Source organism: Sturnira hondurensis, unplaced genomic scaffold, assembly GCF_014824575.4.
Source record: "Sturnira hondurensis isolate 20B ecotype Veracruz unplaced genomic scaffold, ASM1482457v3 Scaffold0014302, whole genome shotgun sequence".
In the NCBI taxonomy this organism is placed as follows: Eukaryota; Metazoa; Chordata; class Mammalia; order Chiroptera; family Phyllostomidae; genus Sturnira; species Sturnira hondurensis.
In genome coordinates, this window is record NW_028086933.1 from 211292 (window position 1) to 231935 (window position 20644).

The following is a 20644-nucleotide window of genomic DNA, read 5'->3' on the forward strand; positions in this document are numbered from 1 at the left end:
TCTGAGCAAATAAAAGGAATGCACTGTGGACACATGCAACAGCTGGGATGGCTCTCAGCATCCTTATGCTGAGTGAAAGAAGCCAGTCTCAAAGGATTGCATACTGTATGGTTCCATTTGTATGACATTCTTAGAAAGATACGTCATATCAAACAGAAGCTAGGGGTGAAAGGAGTGTGTGACTACAGGGTGGTTACCCAAGGGCGTTCTGTAGGGTGATGGAACCCTTCTCATATCCTGTTTGTTGGTGGTGGTGGTTACATGAATAATGAATACATGTGTTTAAAGGTCATAGAAATATATACATACCCAGAAAAAAATCAATTTTACTGTGTAATAATTCATATAATGAACTTTTTTTTTTAAAGATTTTATTTATTTATCTTTAGAGGGGAAAGGAAGGAGAGAGGGAGAGAAACATCAATGTATGGTTGCCTTTCATGCGTCCCCTGCTGGGAGTTGGCCTGCAGGGAACTGGCCTGCAACCCAGGCATGTGCCCTGACTGAGAATCGAACCGCGATCGTCTGAGTCGCAGGCCCGCGCTCAATCCACGGAGCTACACCAGCCAGGGCTATAATGAACTTTTTAATTAAAAAAATTTAGGACTTCTGGTTAGGTATAATGGAGTAAACACACATCTGTCTTTGCTCACTCCCAGAATCTCCCTAGGATGACAATGAAGGAATAGAAATAGAAATACTAAGACCAAGAAAACGTTTTAAAAAACAGTGAACAGGAGAAAAAATGGTTTTGGAAAATAGGTGGATGAATTTATGAGTGACCCAGAGGAAAGAAATTTCAGTTATAATCCCCTGGAGGGACAGGGTTATCAAGATGCAGCCCATTTCACACCCTGGAATCCCAGAAAGGCTCAGGAGTTATTTCGTGTTGCTGTAATGGCAGGGATGTGGGGTTGGACTAAAAGCAATAGAATTACTTTAAAGCTAGTTTAAGGAATTACTGGACCCTTTGTGTTCCCTCTCCTACCCAACAAAAGAACTCTATAGAGAGGCTTTAGAACCTGGGGGGACCAGGTAGAACTAAGGATGGCACTCAGAAAGTCTGTCCCCAGGCTTAACTCCTCCAGAAAAGGAATGGAGATTTCTTTTGGGGGGTAATTAATCTGATTAAAATAAAGAAGAAAGCTGTACTCTATGGAGATTCCCAGACATGGATCCTACCTCCATGGAGGCATCTGGAAATGAAAACGGTATAATGGCCTCTCATTACACTTGAGACCCTACAGTTTGTCCTCTGGTCTTATCTCCTATTATTCTTCCTTTAACTTACTCTGCTCTTGCGTTACGGGCTTCTTTGCTGAGTTTAGACCCCCTCCAATGACATTCCAGTCTTGGGGCCTTTCTGTTTGCTATTCCACGTACCTGGAATTCTCTTCACCTTGATAACTAAATGGTTCTTGCTCTTTATGTCCTTATACCTTCTCAGAGACCTTCACTGGGTAATTAACCTAAAGTGGCATGTGCATACATAGCACATACATTCTGTCTCCTTTCCTTGCTTTATTATTATTTCACCTTATTTTTCAATTACAGTTTACATTCAGTATTATTTTTTATTAGTTTCAGGTATACAGCATACTGGTTAGATAATCATATACTTTACAAAGTGTTCCCTCAATTTCTCAGGTACCTGCCTGACATGTACAGTTATTGACTGTATTCTCTATGCTGTGTTTTACATCTCCATGATTATTTTGTGGCTACCAATTTGTACTTCTCAGTCCCTCAGCCTTTTTTTTCACCATCCCCCAGTCCCTCTCCTGCTTTATTTTTCATTAAAATTTGACTTAATTGTCTCTACTGTTGGTTACTCTTTCCCCTTCATACAACATAAGCACCATGAACACAGGATTTTTTCCTCTGTTCCCTGCTGTATTCCCATAGCTTAGCACTCAGTAACAATTTAAAATCTTGCCCGATAGAATTAATGGAAGTATTCATTCAATGAGACATTTTTCATACATATTTCAGTATACTTATAGTTAGTATACTTGGCTTTTTTTCCATTGTGTCTCTTATTCATTATAATTTTAGTGACTTCAGATGCTCAGTCTTCATCAGGACTGTGTACACATTTCTCCAGAATCTCCTAGAGGTTTAAGAAAAAAGGAAAAATCTTTAGCCATCCTCGCCCTGGCTGGGTCCGGGTCATTAGGTTGGAGTGTTGTCTTGTATACCAAAAGGATGCAGGTTTGATCCCCAGTCAGGGCACATTCCATATTTTGGCATGTATAATGCATGCGTATGTTTTTGTGGGCATCATACATGGGATTATGTCATCATTATACCCATGTGTAATGTGCATCCTTATTTTTTCCCTCAAAAATTTGGGCAAAAAGCTACATATTATACATAGCAAAATACGAAACCTAGGTTGCAGTTTCAATCCCTGGTTAGGGTGTTTATGGGAGGCAGCCAGTCAGTGTTTCTTACTTGATGTTTCTCCCTCTTCTGCTCTCTAAAATCAGTATACATGTCCTCGGGTTAAGATTGGAAGAAAAAAAAAAAACTTTAGCTATCCTCCTTTTATTCCCCACTAACATGCTCACAGAATTTATTTTTTTTATTTTTTATTTTATTTTTAAATATTTTATTTATTTATCTTTAGAGGGGAAGGGAAGGAGAGAAGAAGAGAAACATCAATGTATGGTTGCTTCTCCAGCATCCCCTGCTGGGAACTAACTGGCCTGCAACCCAGGCATGTGCCCTGACTGGGAATCGAACCGTGATCGTCTAGTTCACAGGCCCACGCTCAATCCACTGAGCTACGCCAGCCAGGGCTAGAATTTAATTCAAAGAAGTTAATACAGTAACTTCTGTAATTCAAGCCATTTTATCCAAATTAAATGTTTGCAGATTCCTAGCAAATATTTTATAGATTTGATTCAAGAGTTCAGTCATTGAGATAAACATGGCTACCAATAGAGACTAAAATTCAAGAAGCCCATTGGCAAATAGGTTTTGAGCCATTGCTGGATGCCTAATACTTTGCATGAGATTAGAGGGACAGCAGTATTCAGATTGGCATGTGGTTTTTGCCCTCTAATAATATGAAACATTCTGTTGTTGAACTGTGATAAGTACAGAGGAATAGACTTTTGCACAATGGCATATAAGGAACCTAAGCTGGGCTACACAAATCTGAGAAGCCTCTTACTCAATGGTAATTTTCAAAAGGTAAGGACTTGGTTCACTGCAGTTTTTCCAGGGCCCCAGACTTTGACTAAAATGCATTTAATATTTCTTGAATGATTCAGGTGACACTTGATTTGAGCCCCAAAGGATAAATAGAAATTAGCCTGATGAACAAAGTAAAAAGAAAGATGTTTCTGAAGGTACTTGCTGTCTAAGAAGTAAAAATTAAAGCAGCTCTGGCTTGGTTTTTTAAAAAACCCTTCCCAGTGTAGACTTAATTTTCTCTTTCCTTTCTTCGACTCTTTTTTTTTTTTTTTAGTGCTAATATTTTTTAAAGGAGAAGTTGCTGGCCCTGGCTGGTGTAGCTCAGTGGATTGAGCGCGGGCTTGCGAACCACACATTCATAGTTCGATTCCCAGTCAGGGCACATGCCTGGGTTGCAGGCCAGTTCCCAGCAGGGGACACATGAGAGGCAACCATACATCAATATTTCTCTCCCTCTCTCCTTCCCTTCCCCTCTAAAGATAAATAAATAAAATCTTTAAAAAAAAAAGAAGTTGCTGCAAGTTACCTGAAAATTTAGTGCCTTAAAAATAACAGTTTCCCTGACCTGTGAGGCTCGGTTGGTTGGGTGTTGTCTCAGAAAGTGAAAGGTTGCTGGTTCAATTCTCAGTCAGGGCGCACACACCTGGGTTGTGGGTTCGGTACCACACCCCACCCCCTTCTTCTCCATCTAGGTGTGTACAAGAAGCAAACTATAGATGTTTCTCTCCCTCTCTTCCTCTTACCATCTATAAAAAATAAACATTTTTTTAATTACAAAAAATAACAGTGGACATTTATTGTCTCACACAGTTTATGTGGCCAGAAATTCAGGAATGGCTTAGCTGGGTGGTTTTATCTCAGGGGTGACTCATTAGATGTAGTCCAGGTACTAACTGGTGCTTTAGCCATCTGAAGGCTCAATTGACCATAGATCCCCTTTCAAGATAGTTTACTGTTAGCTAAGCCCAGCATCTTACCACGAACTTCTCCATAGGGCTATTTGAGTGTTCTTAAAATGGCAACTGGGTCTCCATGAAGTGAGTGATCAAAAAGAGGGTGAAGTCAGTTTTTTATTATCTGGCCTCAGAATTCGTTTATTTCTCATGTCTACAATATCCTAGTGATTGTAGAGGTCAGGCCTATTCAGCGTGGAAGGAGACTGTACCAGGGCGCATGGGTAGCAGGAGGCAGAGATCTTGTGGGACCATCTTGGAAACTGACTACCACAGAAAATTTATTAGTGGTATACTTAGTACTGCTTTTCTGAGGGAAGATAGAAAGGAAAGTAATTTGACTCCTCATGAATATAGGAAAAAAATTTTATAATTATCACAGGTAATTAATTCAGTATTGAACTTTAATAACCCATTAATATTTGTGTAATTCTGGTTTTTCCTTTAGATATTTACTTTTGGAGATATTACAATCCTGCCATGTTCCTTGAACTAGTGGAAAAAACATTTGTGTTGATTCATACACATTGGGTTGGTTTGTTCTGTAAGATGCCTCTAGTAGCACTTAGGTGTCTTTCACTTCATGCAAACTGATTTTGTTCGATTGTATTGTGACAGCTGTGATATCAGTCTGCATTTTTTAAGTCTTGTCAGAATTGGTGAATTTTTATGTAGCCATTCTTTAAGTTATATTATATTGATTATGCTGTTACACTTGTCCTGACTTTCCCCCCATGTGCCCTCCTCCATCCAGCACCCTCTACTCCCTCAGGAAATTCCCCTAACGTTGTTCATGTCCATGGGTCATGCAAATGAGTTCTTCTGCTACTCCTTTTCCAATGCTTTACAACCCCATGGCCATTCTGTAACTACCTTCTGTAACTACCTAATTTGTACTACTTAATCCCCTCACCTCTTCACCACTCTCCCTCTCCCCCCTACCCATTTGTCAACCATCTGGTAACTTCTTTTCTCTTACTGCTTCTAAGAGTCTCTCTATATCTTTAACCTTTGGCCTTTTAATGATGATGTGTCTTGGAGTGGGCCTCTTTGCGTCCATCATAATTTGGTCTCTCTGCGCTCCCTGGACTTGCATGTCGATTTCCAGTTCCTTGCTCTTTCTCTGCCGGTGCCCCTATGACACAAATGTTGGACCTCTTGAAGCTGTCCCAGAGGCTGAATATACTATCCTATTTTTTTCTTCTTCTTTTTCTGATTGGTTGCTTTTGCTTCCTTATGTTCCAAATCATTGATTTGATTCTTGACTTCATCCACTCTCCCGTTATTTCCCTATAAATTGTTCTTTATTTCAATTAGTGTGTCCTTTGTTTCTGACTGGATCTTTTGTATGCTGCTGAGGTCCTCACTAATCCTTGAGCATCCTTATAATTTATTAACTCTGCATCCGATAGAGTGCTAATCTCCCTTTTGTTTAGCTCTTTTTTTGTTTTGATCTGTTTTCATTTGGGCCATGTGTCTTTGTCTCTTCATTTTGGCAGCTCCCCTGTGGTTGTTTCTGTGTATTAGGTAGAGCTGCTCTGACTCCCTGCCTTGGCAGTGTTGCCTAATGTAGTAGGTGTCTTGTAGGGTCCAGTGGTACAGCCTCCCCTATCACCCAAGTTGGGTATTTGAAATGTGCACTTCATGTGGACTGAGTATACCCTCCTCTTATAATAGAGCCTTGGCTGCTGTTGGCAGGTCAATGGGAGGGATTTACCCAGGCCAGTCAGCTGCAAGGACTGGCTGTGACCACTGACCACACCCTCCTTCATCTGTGGGGGATCAGCTGCGCAGGGGCAGGGTGGTGGTGCTTCAGTATGGTCTGTAGCTGTCCGCTGGGTATGCTGGCCCTGGGTTTTCCTGGGGTGTGCTGGCCAAGTTCAACCCTGCCTGAGCTTTATAGCAATCTGAGATGGCTGCTGCTTGTGCTGGGCTTGGAGATTCCCAGGCGAGACCTAGCTGTGAATCAAATCTGGCTGCTGCTAGGGCTCACTGATGCCAGCTGTTGCTTGTTTGATAGGATTTACGAACCAAGACCAGCCATTCACATGAAGAAGCACCTTGGGTGGACCTGTAAGTTGGGTGGGGTAGAACCTCTGTTGATCTCCAAGACTGGACAAACAGTGTTAGCCAGGTTGATGGAGCCTTCCATATGGCACCAGCTTGCCCATGAGTTGCGGGGCGGGTTTGGCAAAGGAACAGTGGCCTTTGCTTGCCTTGATGCCAGACACTTCAGTCTCTCCCAGTATATCACTGGTGCCTTTCAAGCTGCTACCCCAGCACTGGAGCTCAGAGGGAGTTGAGTCTGAGTAGATGCATCTGTGTGTGGGTTCTTTAAGAGGAACTGCTTGGGACTCCAGAAGTTTCCTCCTCTGACTCAATCTCTGCTGGTTTTTGCAGTCAGAACCTTCCCTGCACTGGAACCCTGGGGTGGGGGAATCTGGTGTGGGTCTGGGACTCCTCGCTCCCGAGATACCCTCTCAAATTTTTATCCATGTGGCTGTGGGATCAGCCCATACCTTGTTTGCACCCCTTCTTCCGGTCTGGATGGATGTGGTTTCTTTAATTCTGTCGTTGTCGGATTTCCATTCAGCCCAATTTCTGACATTCCTGAGTGATGGTGGTTCTATATTTTAGATGTAATTTTGATGTGGTTGTGTGAAGAGGTGAGCCATGTCTGCCTAAACCAGGGGTGTCAAATTCATTTTCACTGGGGGATCACATCAGCCTTGCAGTTGCCTTCAAAGGGCCGAAATAATTTTAGGACTGTATAAATGTAACTACTCCTGTTAAGGAATTGAAATTTCATTTGGCCCTTTGAAGGCAACCACAAAGCTGATGATGTGGCCCCTGGTGAAAATGAGTTTAACACCCGTAGCCTACACCCTGTGTGGCCATTTTAATATTGAAGAGGGAAGAAAATGCTCAACATTTTTGGCATGTTATACTTTATTGTTTCTAGAAAGGTAAAAATGCACCTGAAAGGCAAAAAAAAATTGTGCATTGTATGGAAAAGGTGCTGTGACCGATTGACCGTGTCAAGAGTGGTTTGCAAAGTTTTATGCTGGAGATTTCTCCTTGTACGAGGCTCCATGGTTGGGTAGACTAGTCGAAGTTGATTGTGATTAAATCAAGACATTAATTGAGAGCAATCAACTGAGGGAGATAGCTAATATACTCAAAATATTCAAATCAGTAAATTTATAGGTGAAATGGAAAAATGTATCATTATACAGAAAAAACTAAATGGACTTTTTGGTCAACCCAGTATTTTCTTCTCTTTCCCCTGAAACTAATAGTTCCCAATTACAAAATGCCCAGAAAATAAAGGGAATCAACTGAATTGGAAGAGCCCAAACAACTGGACAATGTTCATGTGCTAAGGAAGTGAAACCAGTTTTTCAGATTCAAAACTAATATTCTCTCAATAGTAATAAAAATGTATTTCTTTTAGAATACAGAATACAAAGGAGAGTATTGGGCAGAACATCCTACAATAAAAATATTTTGGGAAGTATTTCATGAATTGCCACTGGAAAAGAAAAAACAATTTCTGTGTAAGTATTTCTAACTATTCTGTTTCATGAGAGTGCAGTTTAATTATTAAGTTAGTCCCATAGGAGGACTGATTCACTTTGGTGGATGAGGTTATTTTTTATAGTATTATTCCAAGGTCTTGTTTATTGTTTTATTTTGCCTTCAGAATAGAATTGGTTCTTTCAAATGAAAACTGGAATACTGATAACAATATACTAGGGTTGGAATTACTCCTTTTAGGAAAAGATCTTTGTTCAGTTTTCATTCTTTCTCTCTTTGCTTCTGCACCAAAAATGTGGGAATTTCTGTAGAAAATGGAACATTTGCAGGACTTGGCTCTCTATAACAGTTTGTGTTTTTTTAATCTATTAAAGTCATTATACTAGTTAAAATTTCAATTTTAAATAAAGCTGTCAGAATTCATGTATCTAAACCATTGACATGCCCTTTGATACTCCTGCTATTGGCAGAATATATCTGTCAGTCTTTTCTTGATAACTGAAATAAGAATCTTTGTTAAATTACTTTGCATATTCTAAGGATGACAAGTCATTCTTAAGTGATATGAGTTCTGACTGCTGGTTACAAATGTTTGTCTAGCCCTGGCTGGTGTAGCCCAATGGATTGAGTGCGGGCCTGGGAACCCAAGGATCGTGGTTTGATTCCCAGTCAGGGCACATGCCTGGATTGCAGGCCAGTTCCCCACAGGGGATGCACAAGAGGCAACCATACATTGATATTTCTCTCCCTTTCTCTTTCCCTTTCCTTCTACCGATAAATAAAAAAATAAAAAATCTTAAAAATAATAAACAAATGTTTGTCTAAAAAGGACTTGTCACCCTGGCCAGTGTGGCTCATAGGATTGAGCGCTGGCCTGTGAACTGAAGGGTTGCAGATTCTCTTCCCTGTCAGAGCACATCCCTGAGTTGCAGGCCAGGTTCCGGTTGGGGGCATGTGAGAGGCAACTGATCAATGTCTCTCTACCTTTCTCCCTTCCTTCCCTTCTCTCTAAAAATAAAATCTTTTAAAAAAAAATGACTTGTCAAAACAAATAGAAAATCATAATCCAGACTGTATTTTATATTTGATTTACAAACTAGTTCTAAACAGCTATTCCCAAAAGAGCTCCCAGAACATTTTTGTCAGGGACAATAGTCATTTTCATCAAACATTTATTAAACATCTTTTAAAATATTGTGTGGATATGTAACAAAATTATGTTCGAATTCTGGAGGTAGGCTTCCACATTAGTGCAAATGTCAGTGGAAAGCTTTGCTATAGTGACCATTGAAAACAACATACATGTATATACTTTTTTTAAAAAATAAAAGTGGTTGGCTGAATTTTTTTTTTCTTGGCAGTATTTTTGACAGGTAGCGATCGCATTCCTATTCTTGGTATGAAGAGTCTAAAACTAGTCATCCAGTCAACAGGAGGTGGTGAGGAGTATCTCCCAGTTTCACATACCTGTTTCAATCTTCTGGATCTTCCAAAATACACAGAAAAAGAAACTCTGCGCTCTAAACTGATCCAAGCTATTGATCACAATGAAGGCTTCAGTTTAATATAACTTTGGCGTTGTAACTGTTCAGTTTACTGCAGAAGCATTAAACTAGTTGTGTTTTTCTTCTGGGGAATGGATTCGGTGAGGTGACAGAGGGCGCTACTAGTTTAATTCTTGCAAAATGTTCAGTGCTATAACTATTCATGAAAGCCAAGAAATATTAAAGGAAAAGTACAAATTGCGTTAATATTAAACTTGCTGTACAGAACCATGGATTTTTTTTTGCCATCTACCAATAAACATTCAAGTATTGTGAATACATTGAAGTTTTACTAACATGAATTTTAAGAGTTTGCATATTTCACAAATGATCTGACATATGAGTGCATGGAAATGTTGCTTGATTATTTTCTTCAATCACTGGGTGAAAAACTTAACCTTGGCCTGCAATAGTAATTTTATTATTTTTTCATTTTGTAAATAATGTTAAGTTTTGTAATAAAATAGTTATGTTCTGATACCAGTACAGTTTCTATGGTTGTAATTGAACTAAACTGACTTTTAAGGGTTAAAAATTATGATTTAAATCTTATTCTGAGAACTTTAAAAGCAAAAAATTAGCATGGTGAAAACAATCTTTGCTTTTTTGCTAGAATAAATGTCCTTGTGCAAACCTAAATTATGGATAATAGTTATCTAAATAACTTGTAGTTCTTTCCTGTTGTGATAGATGGGAGGTTATCAGAAACCCTAATACTTAGTAATGGAAGAACTTTGTCCTACAATTGCCAGCAATAGAAACACTGGCTGCTGTGACAACCAATCACTGGCTTACAGGTTTTAAAACTATTGATGCTGCAGACTAGTAGGTAGTCAGAATTTTCAGTGCTTTAGAACTCTTTCCTTGAATTTTTAAGAAACAAATCTTAGCAATTTTTATGGTGCTGATGCTTAGTTATCTCCTGTCATTAAATTGTAACAGTTGATGCAACACATGTGACTTTCTGCTATAATGCAAATATTTATTTTTTAAATTTATAAAAATATGCTGTGAAAACTGTTCAAATAATAAAGATTTATTGGTTTAATATTTAAATTTTCAGTGATTCTCATACAGGATTCACAATTCTTTGAGTAATGTCTCAGGGAAGGTCTCTTTTAAATTTTGGATTGTTTCCATCCCCATACGGGATGAAGATTTATAGCCCTCTAGTTTATAGAGGTCCCTAGGTCTTGTAGCTGTAATTCCAAAATCTAAAACAACTCTTGAAAAAAATGTGCATGTCTCATTTTATAGCAAAACTTGGTTTGAATTGTTGCAGTTATTTATGGCATTAAATGGGACTAAAGGGGATCGTCTGTACATTTTATTGTGACACTATTAATGTGATAACTTGTCTTTAAATGCTGCCTCAGACCTGTATGGGGTGCTCCATAATATATGTGATTTAAAAGATTTTTTAACATTCATAATTCTAAAATGTAAGTGAGCCCTTACAGGGTTTTTTGAGAATTTGTGGACCTGTACTTTTTAGTAGTCTAACCTAAAAACTTCTGCTGGTGAGCCGTGTCTTTTTATGTAGATGGCCCTAAAACAGTATTTTCACCTCAGGTACTTTTCCTCAAAGTGGCATTCTTCCTTATGAAAATTATTCCATGTACTTCGTATTAATGCTGTTTCCCTCTGTATCCTTTCCTTGAGGGTAGTGATTGTTCACATCAAAAAACACGTATGTGTGTGCCAGGTGCTATTTTGTCCTTTAGTAGCCTCAGTGTGCTGTGAAGCTGCTCTGTGAATTAGCAGTCACTTCGGATCAATGCAGGTGGAGTACACTGAACAAATATTTTAGTAAGGACCTGGCATCTTTCTTATCTGGAAACTCAGCAGGACAAGGTTTAATTTGGTAAGTCTGATTTAACTCTTTTTTCCTCCCTCTGTTGCTGCAGATACACAATAATATTAATGAGATTTTAGTGGTAGAAAATTAAAATCAGTGGCAATTTTTCAACTCTCCATTTGCATTTTAAAGCTAGTAGAAAAATACCTTGAGCTTTGTAGACCAGTAGAAAGTAGGCAAATAGTTCACACTAAATTTTAAGGACGGTGATTAGAGGTGGTTAAACTTTGAAAATATTTAGTCTTCTCACAGATTTAAGAGCAATCATCTTTGTAGGTCCTGTCTTGAGCAGTAATTTTAACCAATGGCCATTGTTCAGATTTGAGAAAGCAGTAGAACCAAGATATGGCTTTAAATTGGCATGAAATAAAACCAGGATGCAGGTTTTTAAATAGAGTACCAGCCTTCCATAGGGTCCATGCATAAAGCACTGTTCATGGGGTTCATTTCTACTAACAACTTTTTGGGTTTCCTGACATGATTCCATTGCATTATGTTTAACAAAAAGCCCTAAATCAAAGTACAGGGTCTGGCAGAATAAAGCCTGCTGAGTGTGGTTGGCAGGGTAGTGATATGGGTGTAATAATCTGTAGTTTTAATTTGGACATTTCACCAAAAATGTCAAATGGTGCCACTACAGAATCCCATGCTCATGATTCTGTTATAAAAGAGGGTGCTACTTGTGTCAGACCCTGGATAATATGCACAGGGCAGTCTTGCCCTGAAGAGCATACAGTGAGCCCTCCGAAAGCGAGAGAAAAGTGTTCCTGTTTTCAGCCTCCTCTTCCCAGCCTTTTGCACTTCGCCCACCCAAACTCATGGTAGTTTTCTCCTTTTGCTAAAGAATTCACCCTATTTCAATAGCCACTCGCTCTTGCCAGTGCTAATGAATGAACTATTTCTAGAGAGAAATTGGGAATGGAGCCTGTTTTATGTAAGTTGACCTTCCTGTTACACCATGGTAACTTCCTTATTCCTTTCCTTTCTCAACCCTTGCTGTACTTTTAAATCACCTGAGGTTATTTTAATACCATGCACAGCCCCCACCTTATGCCAATTAGGTCTTTCTCTCTCAAGATGCTGCTCAGTAGGTTATATATACTTTAAGTTCCCCGTTGAGAGCTGCTCCATATTTTTGCTATCATCCTAGCTTGAGTTTAAGGCTTAGATTTAATTCATTTCTGAGTGGAGAGATTTTGGTGTGCTTACCACACTCCCCCTTTAAATTACAAGTCTAGGAGTTGAGCCTTGTTTCAAATAAATAACCAAGTAATGCTTAATAGGTAGACAATGTAAAACATCACCGATTGAAGGAACACTTATTTTATAACATCTGAGGTTGGTATTTTGCAGGTAATTTTTCTAGTGCAATAGCAGGGCAGGATACTTTAATTCACTTCAGAAGTTTGTGGGGGGGTGTGCATGGGGGGGTGGAAGGCAGGAGACCTGAGAGTGGTCAAGGTTTATTCATTGCATATACTTTTTAAGGGGTGTGTTCCTATTCCTGGCCTCTTGAGTAGTAGTACTTTGAAGAATTTGAATGGACTAAGTAGGTATCCAGGCCATTCTCAAAAAGTTCATACCCAATATGGTTTGTAGTCATTTTTTTGTCTATTCCTTCTTGCATGAAGATTTGGAAGGTCTAGCACCAGGAGACTAATTTCACATAAAACCTGTATGATTTTATAACATGGGCTCTGAATTCACTACATTTGCACCATTTTTGCTGCCCCCCCCCCAAGTCTTTATATATCAAGTTTTTCTTAGGCCCTGCCTTTTCTCCACATTTTTATCTGTTAAGGCCCCCCAATCTAGAAGGGCTGAAATACAATTTCGAAACTTACTATGAAAAGAAAGCATCTAATAAAAAAAGCCCTCAAAGCTGTACAAACTCTGGAAGACTTTAAAATTTTATAACTTAAGAAATGTAAGTTAATGGGGAAAAGGTCAAATGACAATTTTAATAGACTTTAAAACAGTGTACAAGTATAAAACACTGGTTTTGTATTTCAAAAGTTGGAGGAAGATACCGAGTCATTAAACAGTCTACAAAACATATGCCAGTAGATTACATAAAAGACTATGTACAATATAAAAAGAGCTGAAAACAGTCTTCACTGTAAAAATAATTTAAAACAAATTTTTCAATTTAAAATATTGTATCTATAGCACAAACACATCATGCAAATGAAAAACTAAATATACTGCATTCTTTAGTGTAGCCAAATTCAGATTGAGACAAATAGGTAGGGAAGTGGCCATTCAATAAAATTTTTTTCTCTGGCAATAATGGTCCTAGCTGGATTTTTATTCTTAAAGAACAGCTACATTTTCAAAGTCTTTTAAAAATTGTAATAAATACCAAAGCAACATAGGAATATACTTTATAATTTGGGAGTAATGTTGGGAAAAGTCTGGAAAATAAATGTTTAGTGTGCAATTTTATAAAGTATGAATTTCTTTGAAAGGCTAGAAGCTTCTGCAGCTGAAAAAGTTGATCTCTAGTTTTAAGGCAAGCTAAGCTTTTAAATAAAGACACAAATAGGAACTAATTTCATTCTTTAACTATTCTGCTATTACAAGTTACATCATGTTTATCTCCATAAACTAGGCTAGCAGTTTGGTGTTTATTGCACCAAATACTCCCCACAGGAGACATGTACTTACTGGCTGAGTTACACACTACTTTGGAACCATACTCCAGGACCTGTCCCTCTCCTCATCCGTGGAGAAGAGCAACAGTCCATAATATTACACTCTCCCCAAAGTACCATTATTATAGATCATAAAGGCTTTTGCATATTCACATCTTGGCAGTTTAATACTTGTGGAAAAGGATCAATGTAAGCTCTACCACAGTGATAGGTATTTAAACAACAATGGCAAAAATTCTCAAAACTAAGGGGACTCAGGCAGGCACTATTGTTTCTAAAGCAATTGAAACATTTCCAAAGCATTTATTTGTTTTACAGGTTGGTTTTATGAGCCAATATAGACATTTCTACATGTCCACAGGAAGTACAAAAGCCATCTTCACTTGAACAATACAGTATTCCTGAAACTCTTAGCACCAAGTCTTACTTTAAAAAACAAAGACAACTGAGTGCTCTCCCACATATTGTTGACTTCCTTCTACTCTCATTGCATGTCATGAGATTTTTTAAAAGTTAGCTGCCACAAGTTTTGGAAAATGCCAGTGTTTAAAAATAGGTAATTGTGCTAATAAAGAATCAAAAGTTTAGCAGAACAGATTTGAGAATTTCAAACCATTCAATGTTACAAAGAAAAATGTGAAAATACCATTCTTTGGTCTAGATAAGCTGTTCCCTTTACATTAATTTAACATTCCAATGGCTTTTTGAAAACTTTAAAATGTTGAAACTCACTAAGCAAAATGTATAAACAAAATTATATATACATATGGGTGTATCATACAAATGAACCTTCAAAAGAAAATCTTGACCAAGAGCAGATTAAAGATACATAGTACCTTTCTTAAAAAAAAAAAAAGTTAGTGTTGAGTGTACAAGTACAGAAATAAGGAAGGTAAAAATTACCCATAGAAAAAAACCAATCTATTTTACTAGTCTATAAATATCACACCTTTCTGGTTTCCTTTGTTCTATCGTGTTCACAAGTAAACATTCCTTTTGACATGCTAAGTTCCTAATGCTGGTGGAACAATTCCTGTACCTGGACAACTACTACATTATGATTGGTTTGACTGAGAGTTAATGTCTGTTTCCTGTTTCGTAGATACAGCATCATTAACTGCCTCCTGATCACCTCCATCAGCTCCAAATTCTGTTCCTCCAGCTCTCTCATTAATATCAGCATCATCTTCCAAACCATTGTAAAATTCTTCAATCTCACTTTCGTCCTCCATGGGTTCTTCTAAACTTGGACTCTGGCATGTTCCACTATCACTATTACTGCCACAAGAACTAGAGGATAAGACGTCATCTTCAGAGTCTGAATAAACCTCAGCACCATGGAAAATGTAACGATTTGGTGGTAAAAACAGATATTGATTACCTGGAATACAGTAATAAAAGAGATGTTATTTTAGTTTTGTAAGACTAACTCAGTTTGATTGGGCAGTCTCAATCAAGTGTAGGTTCCAGCTCTCTTTCACCCGAGTAGTATTAGCAGATGCTACTGTCACTACAATGATGTTCAAAAACAAGTTTTAGAATCAGTACTGGATGGAAGACTTAGTTCTGCTACTCACTAGAGCTTTGTAAATTTGGGCAGTTATCTCTCTGCCTTAATTTCCTCATCTGGAAAAAAATAATTTCAACAACGCTATGAGGTAAATGCAGAGAACCATGTTCAATGAAGGTTACTTAACTCCTTTGAACAGATTTGATGAGATGGAGTATCCAGCCTATCCTGTGTTAGATACCTAATTCACGTTAACTGAATATAACTTCTCCAAAGCACATATGCTTTCCAAGCATCTTTATCAAATGTTCTTATTTACCTTTGCCTATTATAAACCTAACAATACTTTGTTAATAGGTTTCACCACCTATTCAAAGTTACTGGGTTGGCCAGAAGTTCGTTTGTTTTCGTCCATAAGATGGCTCTACTCAGCATTTAGTTGTAAGTAATAATGCATAACAATTTTGTTAGATTGCATTGTTTCACTGTCATATCAGCGTGCATTTAAAGAAAACATCAAAAGTGGTGAATTTTTGTGCAGCCATTTTAATACTGAGTGTGAAAGAAAATATGCAACATTTTTGGCACAATTATGCTTTATTATTTCAAGAAGGATAAAAGCAACTGAAATACAAAAAAATTCGTGCAGTATATGGAGAAGGTGCTATGACTGATTGAACATGTCAAGAGTGGTTCGCAGAGTTTTGTGCTGGAGAGTTCTCCTTGGACAACACTCCACGATTGGGTAGAGCAGTTGGAGTTGATAGCAATCAAATCAAGACATTGAGAACAATCAATGTTCTACCACAAGGGAGATAGTAGCCAACATACTCAAAATATCCAAATCAATAACATTATTGGTAAAAATGAAAAATGTGTCTTATTTTACAGAAAAAAATAAAGACTTGTTGGCCAAAAAGTCTGAGAGTCTATAGGCACTGGCATCGCCTGACAATCTGTTATGAATTTAAATTCTCAGGAGTCCTATTCCACCTACTGTTCTCACACATAGGTGTTATATTACACCACATCCCAGATTCACAAAAGCCTGACTACACATAATATATCTGCAGTGATATGCCATCTGCCAAGCATACCTTAGCTTCTCTTTAACAAGGTTTTCAAACTTTTTTCTATCCCATAATGAGCCAGTTATAATGAAACAACCTAAATATTGATAATTATGATCAGAAGCCCAAAACTGATTTCACAATCCCTTAATATATCATAAGTTACAATGTAAAAACCACTTTTTTTCTTCTGTTTCAGAACAACAGTATCCTTCAATTTTCTAAACCACTAGTATTAATTTCCATGATCAGAGGAGGGAATCAAGAACTTGTATTACAGCTGCTAACAGAGAACCCCATCTGGTACTTCCAATCTATTGAGCCATCTTTGAATCATACCTACTCAGTCTTTTAAGGGGTCCCAGATCCTAGCACATGGTTGTTCTGAACTTTTCTGTAATTTGGTGCATGTTTCCTTGAAAAATGCTCTAGGCTCTGCTCTGGGCTCTCTCAAAAACTGAATCATCTTCACAGTCTGAGCACCCTATGCCTGTTTTGCCATGTTGGCAACCACCTCGACAAATTTAGTTTTACCGCACACGTGCTCCCACTTCTCCTTTTCAGCCCTGACGTCACAACATAAATGGTGGCAAACTAAAATGAGTGAGTCAAGTCAGGAGGTTACTTGGTTTTAACAGCTACAACTTTATCTTCTTTCCATCAGTTTTCTTTAAATTTTCACAATGCTGTGAAGTATGTGCTGTTTTATTTCCATTTTACTGATGTAAAAAGGTGAGAGATCAAATGACTTCACCTAAGGTAGACCTGAGACGGCTTGTTCTACCTTAGCCTGTAATTCCAAAGCCTGTACTTCAAAGGGTAAGTTGGTAGAGTAAAGCCAAAATATAACACCAAAGAGAGGTCTCCAGATTTAACCTCTGTTCACTGGGGTGAAGAATTTTGTGGGTTTGGACTATCCATCAAAAAAATATATAAAAAAAAATCCCCAGTGCAAAAACCTTCTAGTGCATTGGCAGACTTAAGTTTTTTTTCACTGCGGGGCCACATCAACCTCGAGGTTGCCTTCAAAGGGCCAAAATAGTTTTAGGACTGTATAAATGTAACTACTCCTTAACAGTTAACGAATTGAAATTACATTTGGCCCTTTGAAAGCAACGTCAAGGCGGATGTGGCCCCCAGTGAAAATGAGTTTGACACTCCTGCTGTATATGGTAGAGACTTAATATTACCTGATTAGATCAACAGTAATGTTTCTACTTCTGACTCCTATGCCACATGTGCAAATGTAAGCATTCTCCTATGCCAGCTCTACTTAATGTTCAAGACCAAAGTCAGAAATTGGGGGGGGGGGGGGGCTGGAAAGTCTTCTATATAACCAAATCCACTCCAAGTAGCATCTACTTTACACACACTTATTTTTTAATCACCTAATTTTATAACAATACACAAACATCAGTAGATTGATTGTTGTGCCTCCAGAACTTGCTAATGCCTAGTATAGAAAAGGCCCAACGGTTTATTCACCTGGAAAAAAAAACCATTTACAGCAAATGATCAGAACACTTAATACATTCGTCTAAGATTTGTGGTCAGTTCTTTGTATGGTGAGTAGAATGGGACTTAATAATTTAAGCTGTATGTACAAGATTGCAGCATCTAGGTTAAAGAGTGTGTTTTCTACTTTGATTCAATTAGGATTTTTCACCAGATATTACTTGGACTTAAATGGTGATTTCCAAAAAGCAGAAAGTGACTTGACTTATGTTAATACTAATTGGTAAAGACTTTCCATGTGGCAACAGGTTAGATGCAATTCCTTATAATTAATAAGAATTCTTAGTCAGTGTTGGTGGTATAGTGGTGAGCATAGCTGCCTTCCAAGAATTCCTTATAAGAATTTGATGTTTTCTAGATCTGAAACCAACAGAGCATAGTGGTTCAAGGGGCAGTTTCTGGGACTGGAATCCAGTTTGGTTCTTCCAAATCCTAGATGCTACCTTGCTTGAGGTATTTAACCTCTAAGGTCCTCGGATTTTCCACCTGTAGCACAGATATAGCAATACTGGGTTGGCCAAAAAATCCATTTACCTTTTTCTGTAAAATAAAAGACGTATTTTTCACTTTTACCAATAACTTCACTGATGTGGATTCTTTGAGTGTGTTAGCTATCTCTCCCACTACTGGATTCTAGTGGATAGAGGCCAAGGGTACTCAATAGCACCAAGAAACTTCACAAACCACTTTCTACATGATCCATCAGTCACAGCACTTTCTTCATACACTGTACAAATCTTTTTCTAGCATTTCAATTGTGTGTTTTTTTCTTGAATAAAGCACAATATGGTGACAGTGTTGCATATTTTCTTCCATCTTCCAACATTAAAATGGCTGCACAAAAATTCATCTAGTTTGGAAAGGTTTTTTAAAAAAATGCACACTGCTATGACAACTAAGCACTACTAAAGCCATCTTAAGAAAAAAAATTAATAAAGGAATTTTTTAGGTAATCCAATAGTTCCTAGTTCATGAGATTAAAAGCAGGTATTGTATATAAAGCAGCTGACCCACAAAAGCACTGATACCTCAGTCATCATCTCTACCAGCTAAATCCCTTACCACTCAATGGCAGAGCACTCTATTTCCCAATTTTCTTAATTGTAATGCTTACCTTCTTATCTCCTAGAGTACCATAAGGTAGTAGGCATACTTCACACACTATTTCTTCCCCATATTAAGATACCACTGTTTATCTTTCTCTGGCTAAACAACTCAGCTTTGTAATGTTACATCCCTATCAACAAAGCTGTCAACGTTACTATTTCTTGCAAATATTTTGTTACAGTAATTATACCTTCCAAAATAGCAGTTTCTTACCATCAAGCCGTTTACTAATCTGCTCCTTTGCGAGCTTGGATGGCCAGCACTTTCTCACAGTTTCAGCTACTGAAGTTCTTTCATCCTTCTCCCCAGTGTTGGAGCCAATGTTCTTCAAATCTGGGCTCTCCAACTGTTCAGTAACACTTTCAGTGCTCCTACTAGAAGTCTGTACTACCTGTGACTGTTCTTCCATACAGTCTTTTGATTCAGACATATCTGGACCATCAACATTACTCTTTGTTGCTTGGTCTAAAAATGTGACAATAACTGAAGAATTTGGTGGTGGAGTTCTTTCTGGCGAACTTGAGCCTTCTGAAATATTAAGAGGTGTGGGTGGCAACTCTGACAAATGTGCCAACTCTTTTTGTGTTCGTGGAGGTTTTTCAGTAATTTCTGAAAGCTTTACAGGGTTGCAGCAAAGTTTGGCATATTCACCACCTAACCTATGACACAATTCATTAATTATGACATCACAGTCTCCAAGAAGCTCTACGTCAAAATGCAGATGAGGCAAAGGTTCCCTATTAATTAATATCTGAGGCACTTCATGGGGTATGGAACCTAAAAATGGGTAAAAAATATGAGAAAAAGGGAAGGAGATAAGTAAGCTAATAAAGCTACAACAAATGCACCATGCAAACATCTAACATGCTCCCAGTACCAAAAAAAGAAACTGGCCACTAATCCCTAACTAAGCCATTAACATTTCTTCAAGCTATCAGGGTAACAGATGAGCAGTTAAGCGTCTTTCATAAAATTTCAGGTTCTGCTTCTGTCACCTGGTTATCTCTGAGCAATCTTAGACTTGTTTTACTCTGTACCTCAATTTCCTTGTCTGTATAATGAGGATAAGATCGGTACTTTTCCACAAAGTTGCAGTGAGGATTAAATGAGTTAATATACTTCAAGTACACAGAAGAGCTCTTGGCACATAGTAAGTGTTTGTTATTTCACTGAAATAGCTCCTGATATGAAGAGTGTGGGGACTTCCGGTCAAGGTGGCAGAGCAGGCAAACTCTGAGCTCACCTCTTCCCACAATCACATCTAACTTAAAACTAAATTATAGAACCTAAAGACTAGCTTAATGTAATTCCTATAAGGATATAAAGAAGCCACACTGAAGACTGGATGGAGGAGCAGAGACAGCACAGGACGGTCCCAACCCACAGCAGGGATAGCTCTACTGCAGAGGTCACCCCTGAAGAGCAAAGGGTCCAAACCTCACCTCAGGCTCTGCAGCCCATGCCACCAGTGCCAAAAAGGGTCCCTATTAACATCAGGCTGTGAAAAGCAACAGGGATTGCACCTGAGAATGATGAGAGTTGTTGAGGGACAGTTGTACTTCTCTTAAAGGACCTGTGCTCCTAGCTCTAGTACAGGGGCAGCAGGTTGAGAAATGCCAGGGACATGGGGAGGAGGTACATTGACTAACATGAGCATCAGGGCTGGAGGGGCAGGCATGGTGTTCAATTTTCTCC

The 20644-nt window shown here is 38.3% G+C and overlaps 2 protein-coding genes across 11 annotated transcripts in view; one reads left to right on the forward strand and one right to left on the reverse strand.

Annotated features, from left to right (window-relative positions):
• The window catches only part of HERC4 (HECT and RLD domain containing E3 ubiquitin protein ligase 4), a 129058-nt gene extending 113893 nt beyond the window's left edge, over positions 1–15165 (forward strand). For all 7 annotated transcript variants that reach the window (XM_037062669.1, XM_037062660.1, XM_037062665.1 and 4 more), the window contains 3 exons: positions 7609–7711; positions 9053–11099; positions 14850–15165. In XM_037062669.1, coding sequence (XP_036918564.1) covers positions 7609–7711; positions 9053–9261 — 312 coding nt within the window. In that variant the 3' untranslated portion in view covers positions 9262–11099; positions 14850–15165. The remainder of the gene's footprint in view (positions 1–7608; positions 7712–9052; positions 11100–14849) is intronic.
• The window catches only part of SIRT1 (sirtuin 1), a 43119-nt gene continuing 24186 nt past the window's right edge, over positions 1712–20644 (reverse strand). For 2 of the 4 annotated variants that reach the window (XM_037062670.1, XM_037062674.1), the window contains 2 exons: positions 19163–19726; positions 13041–15128 (listed from right to left, as the gene is read on the reverse strand). In XM_037062670.1, coding sequence (XP_036918565.1) covers positions 14803–15128; positions 19163–19726 — 890 coding nt within the window. In that variant the 3' untranslated portion in view covers positions 13041–14802. Of the gene's footprint in view, positions 2111–13040; positions 15129–18192; positions 18383–19162; positions 19727–20644 lie in introns of those variants that run through there. The other 2 variants (XM_037062673.1, XM_037062671.1) reach the window with 2 other exon arrangements.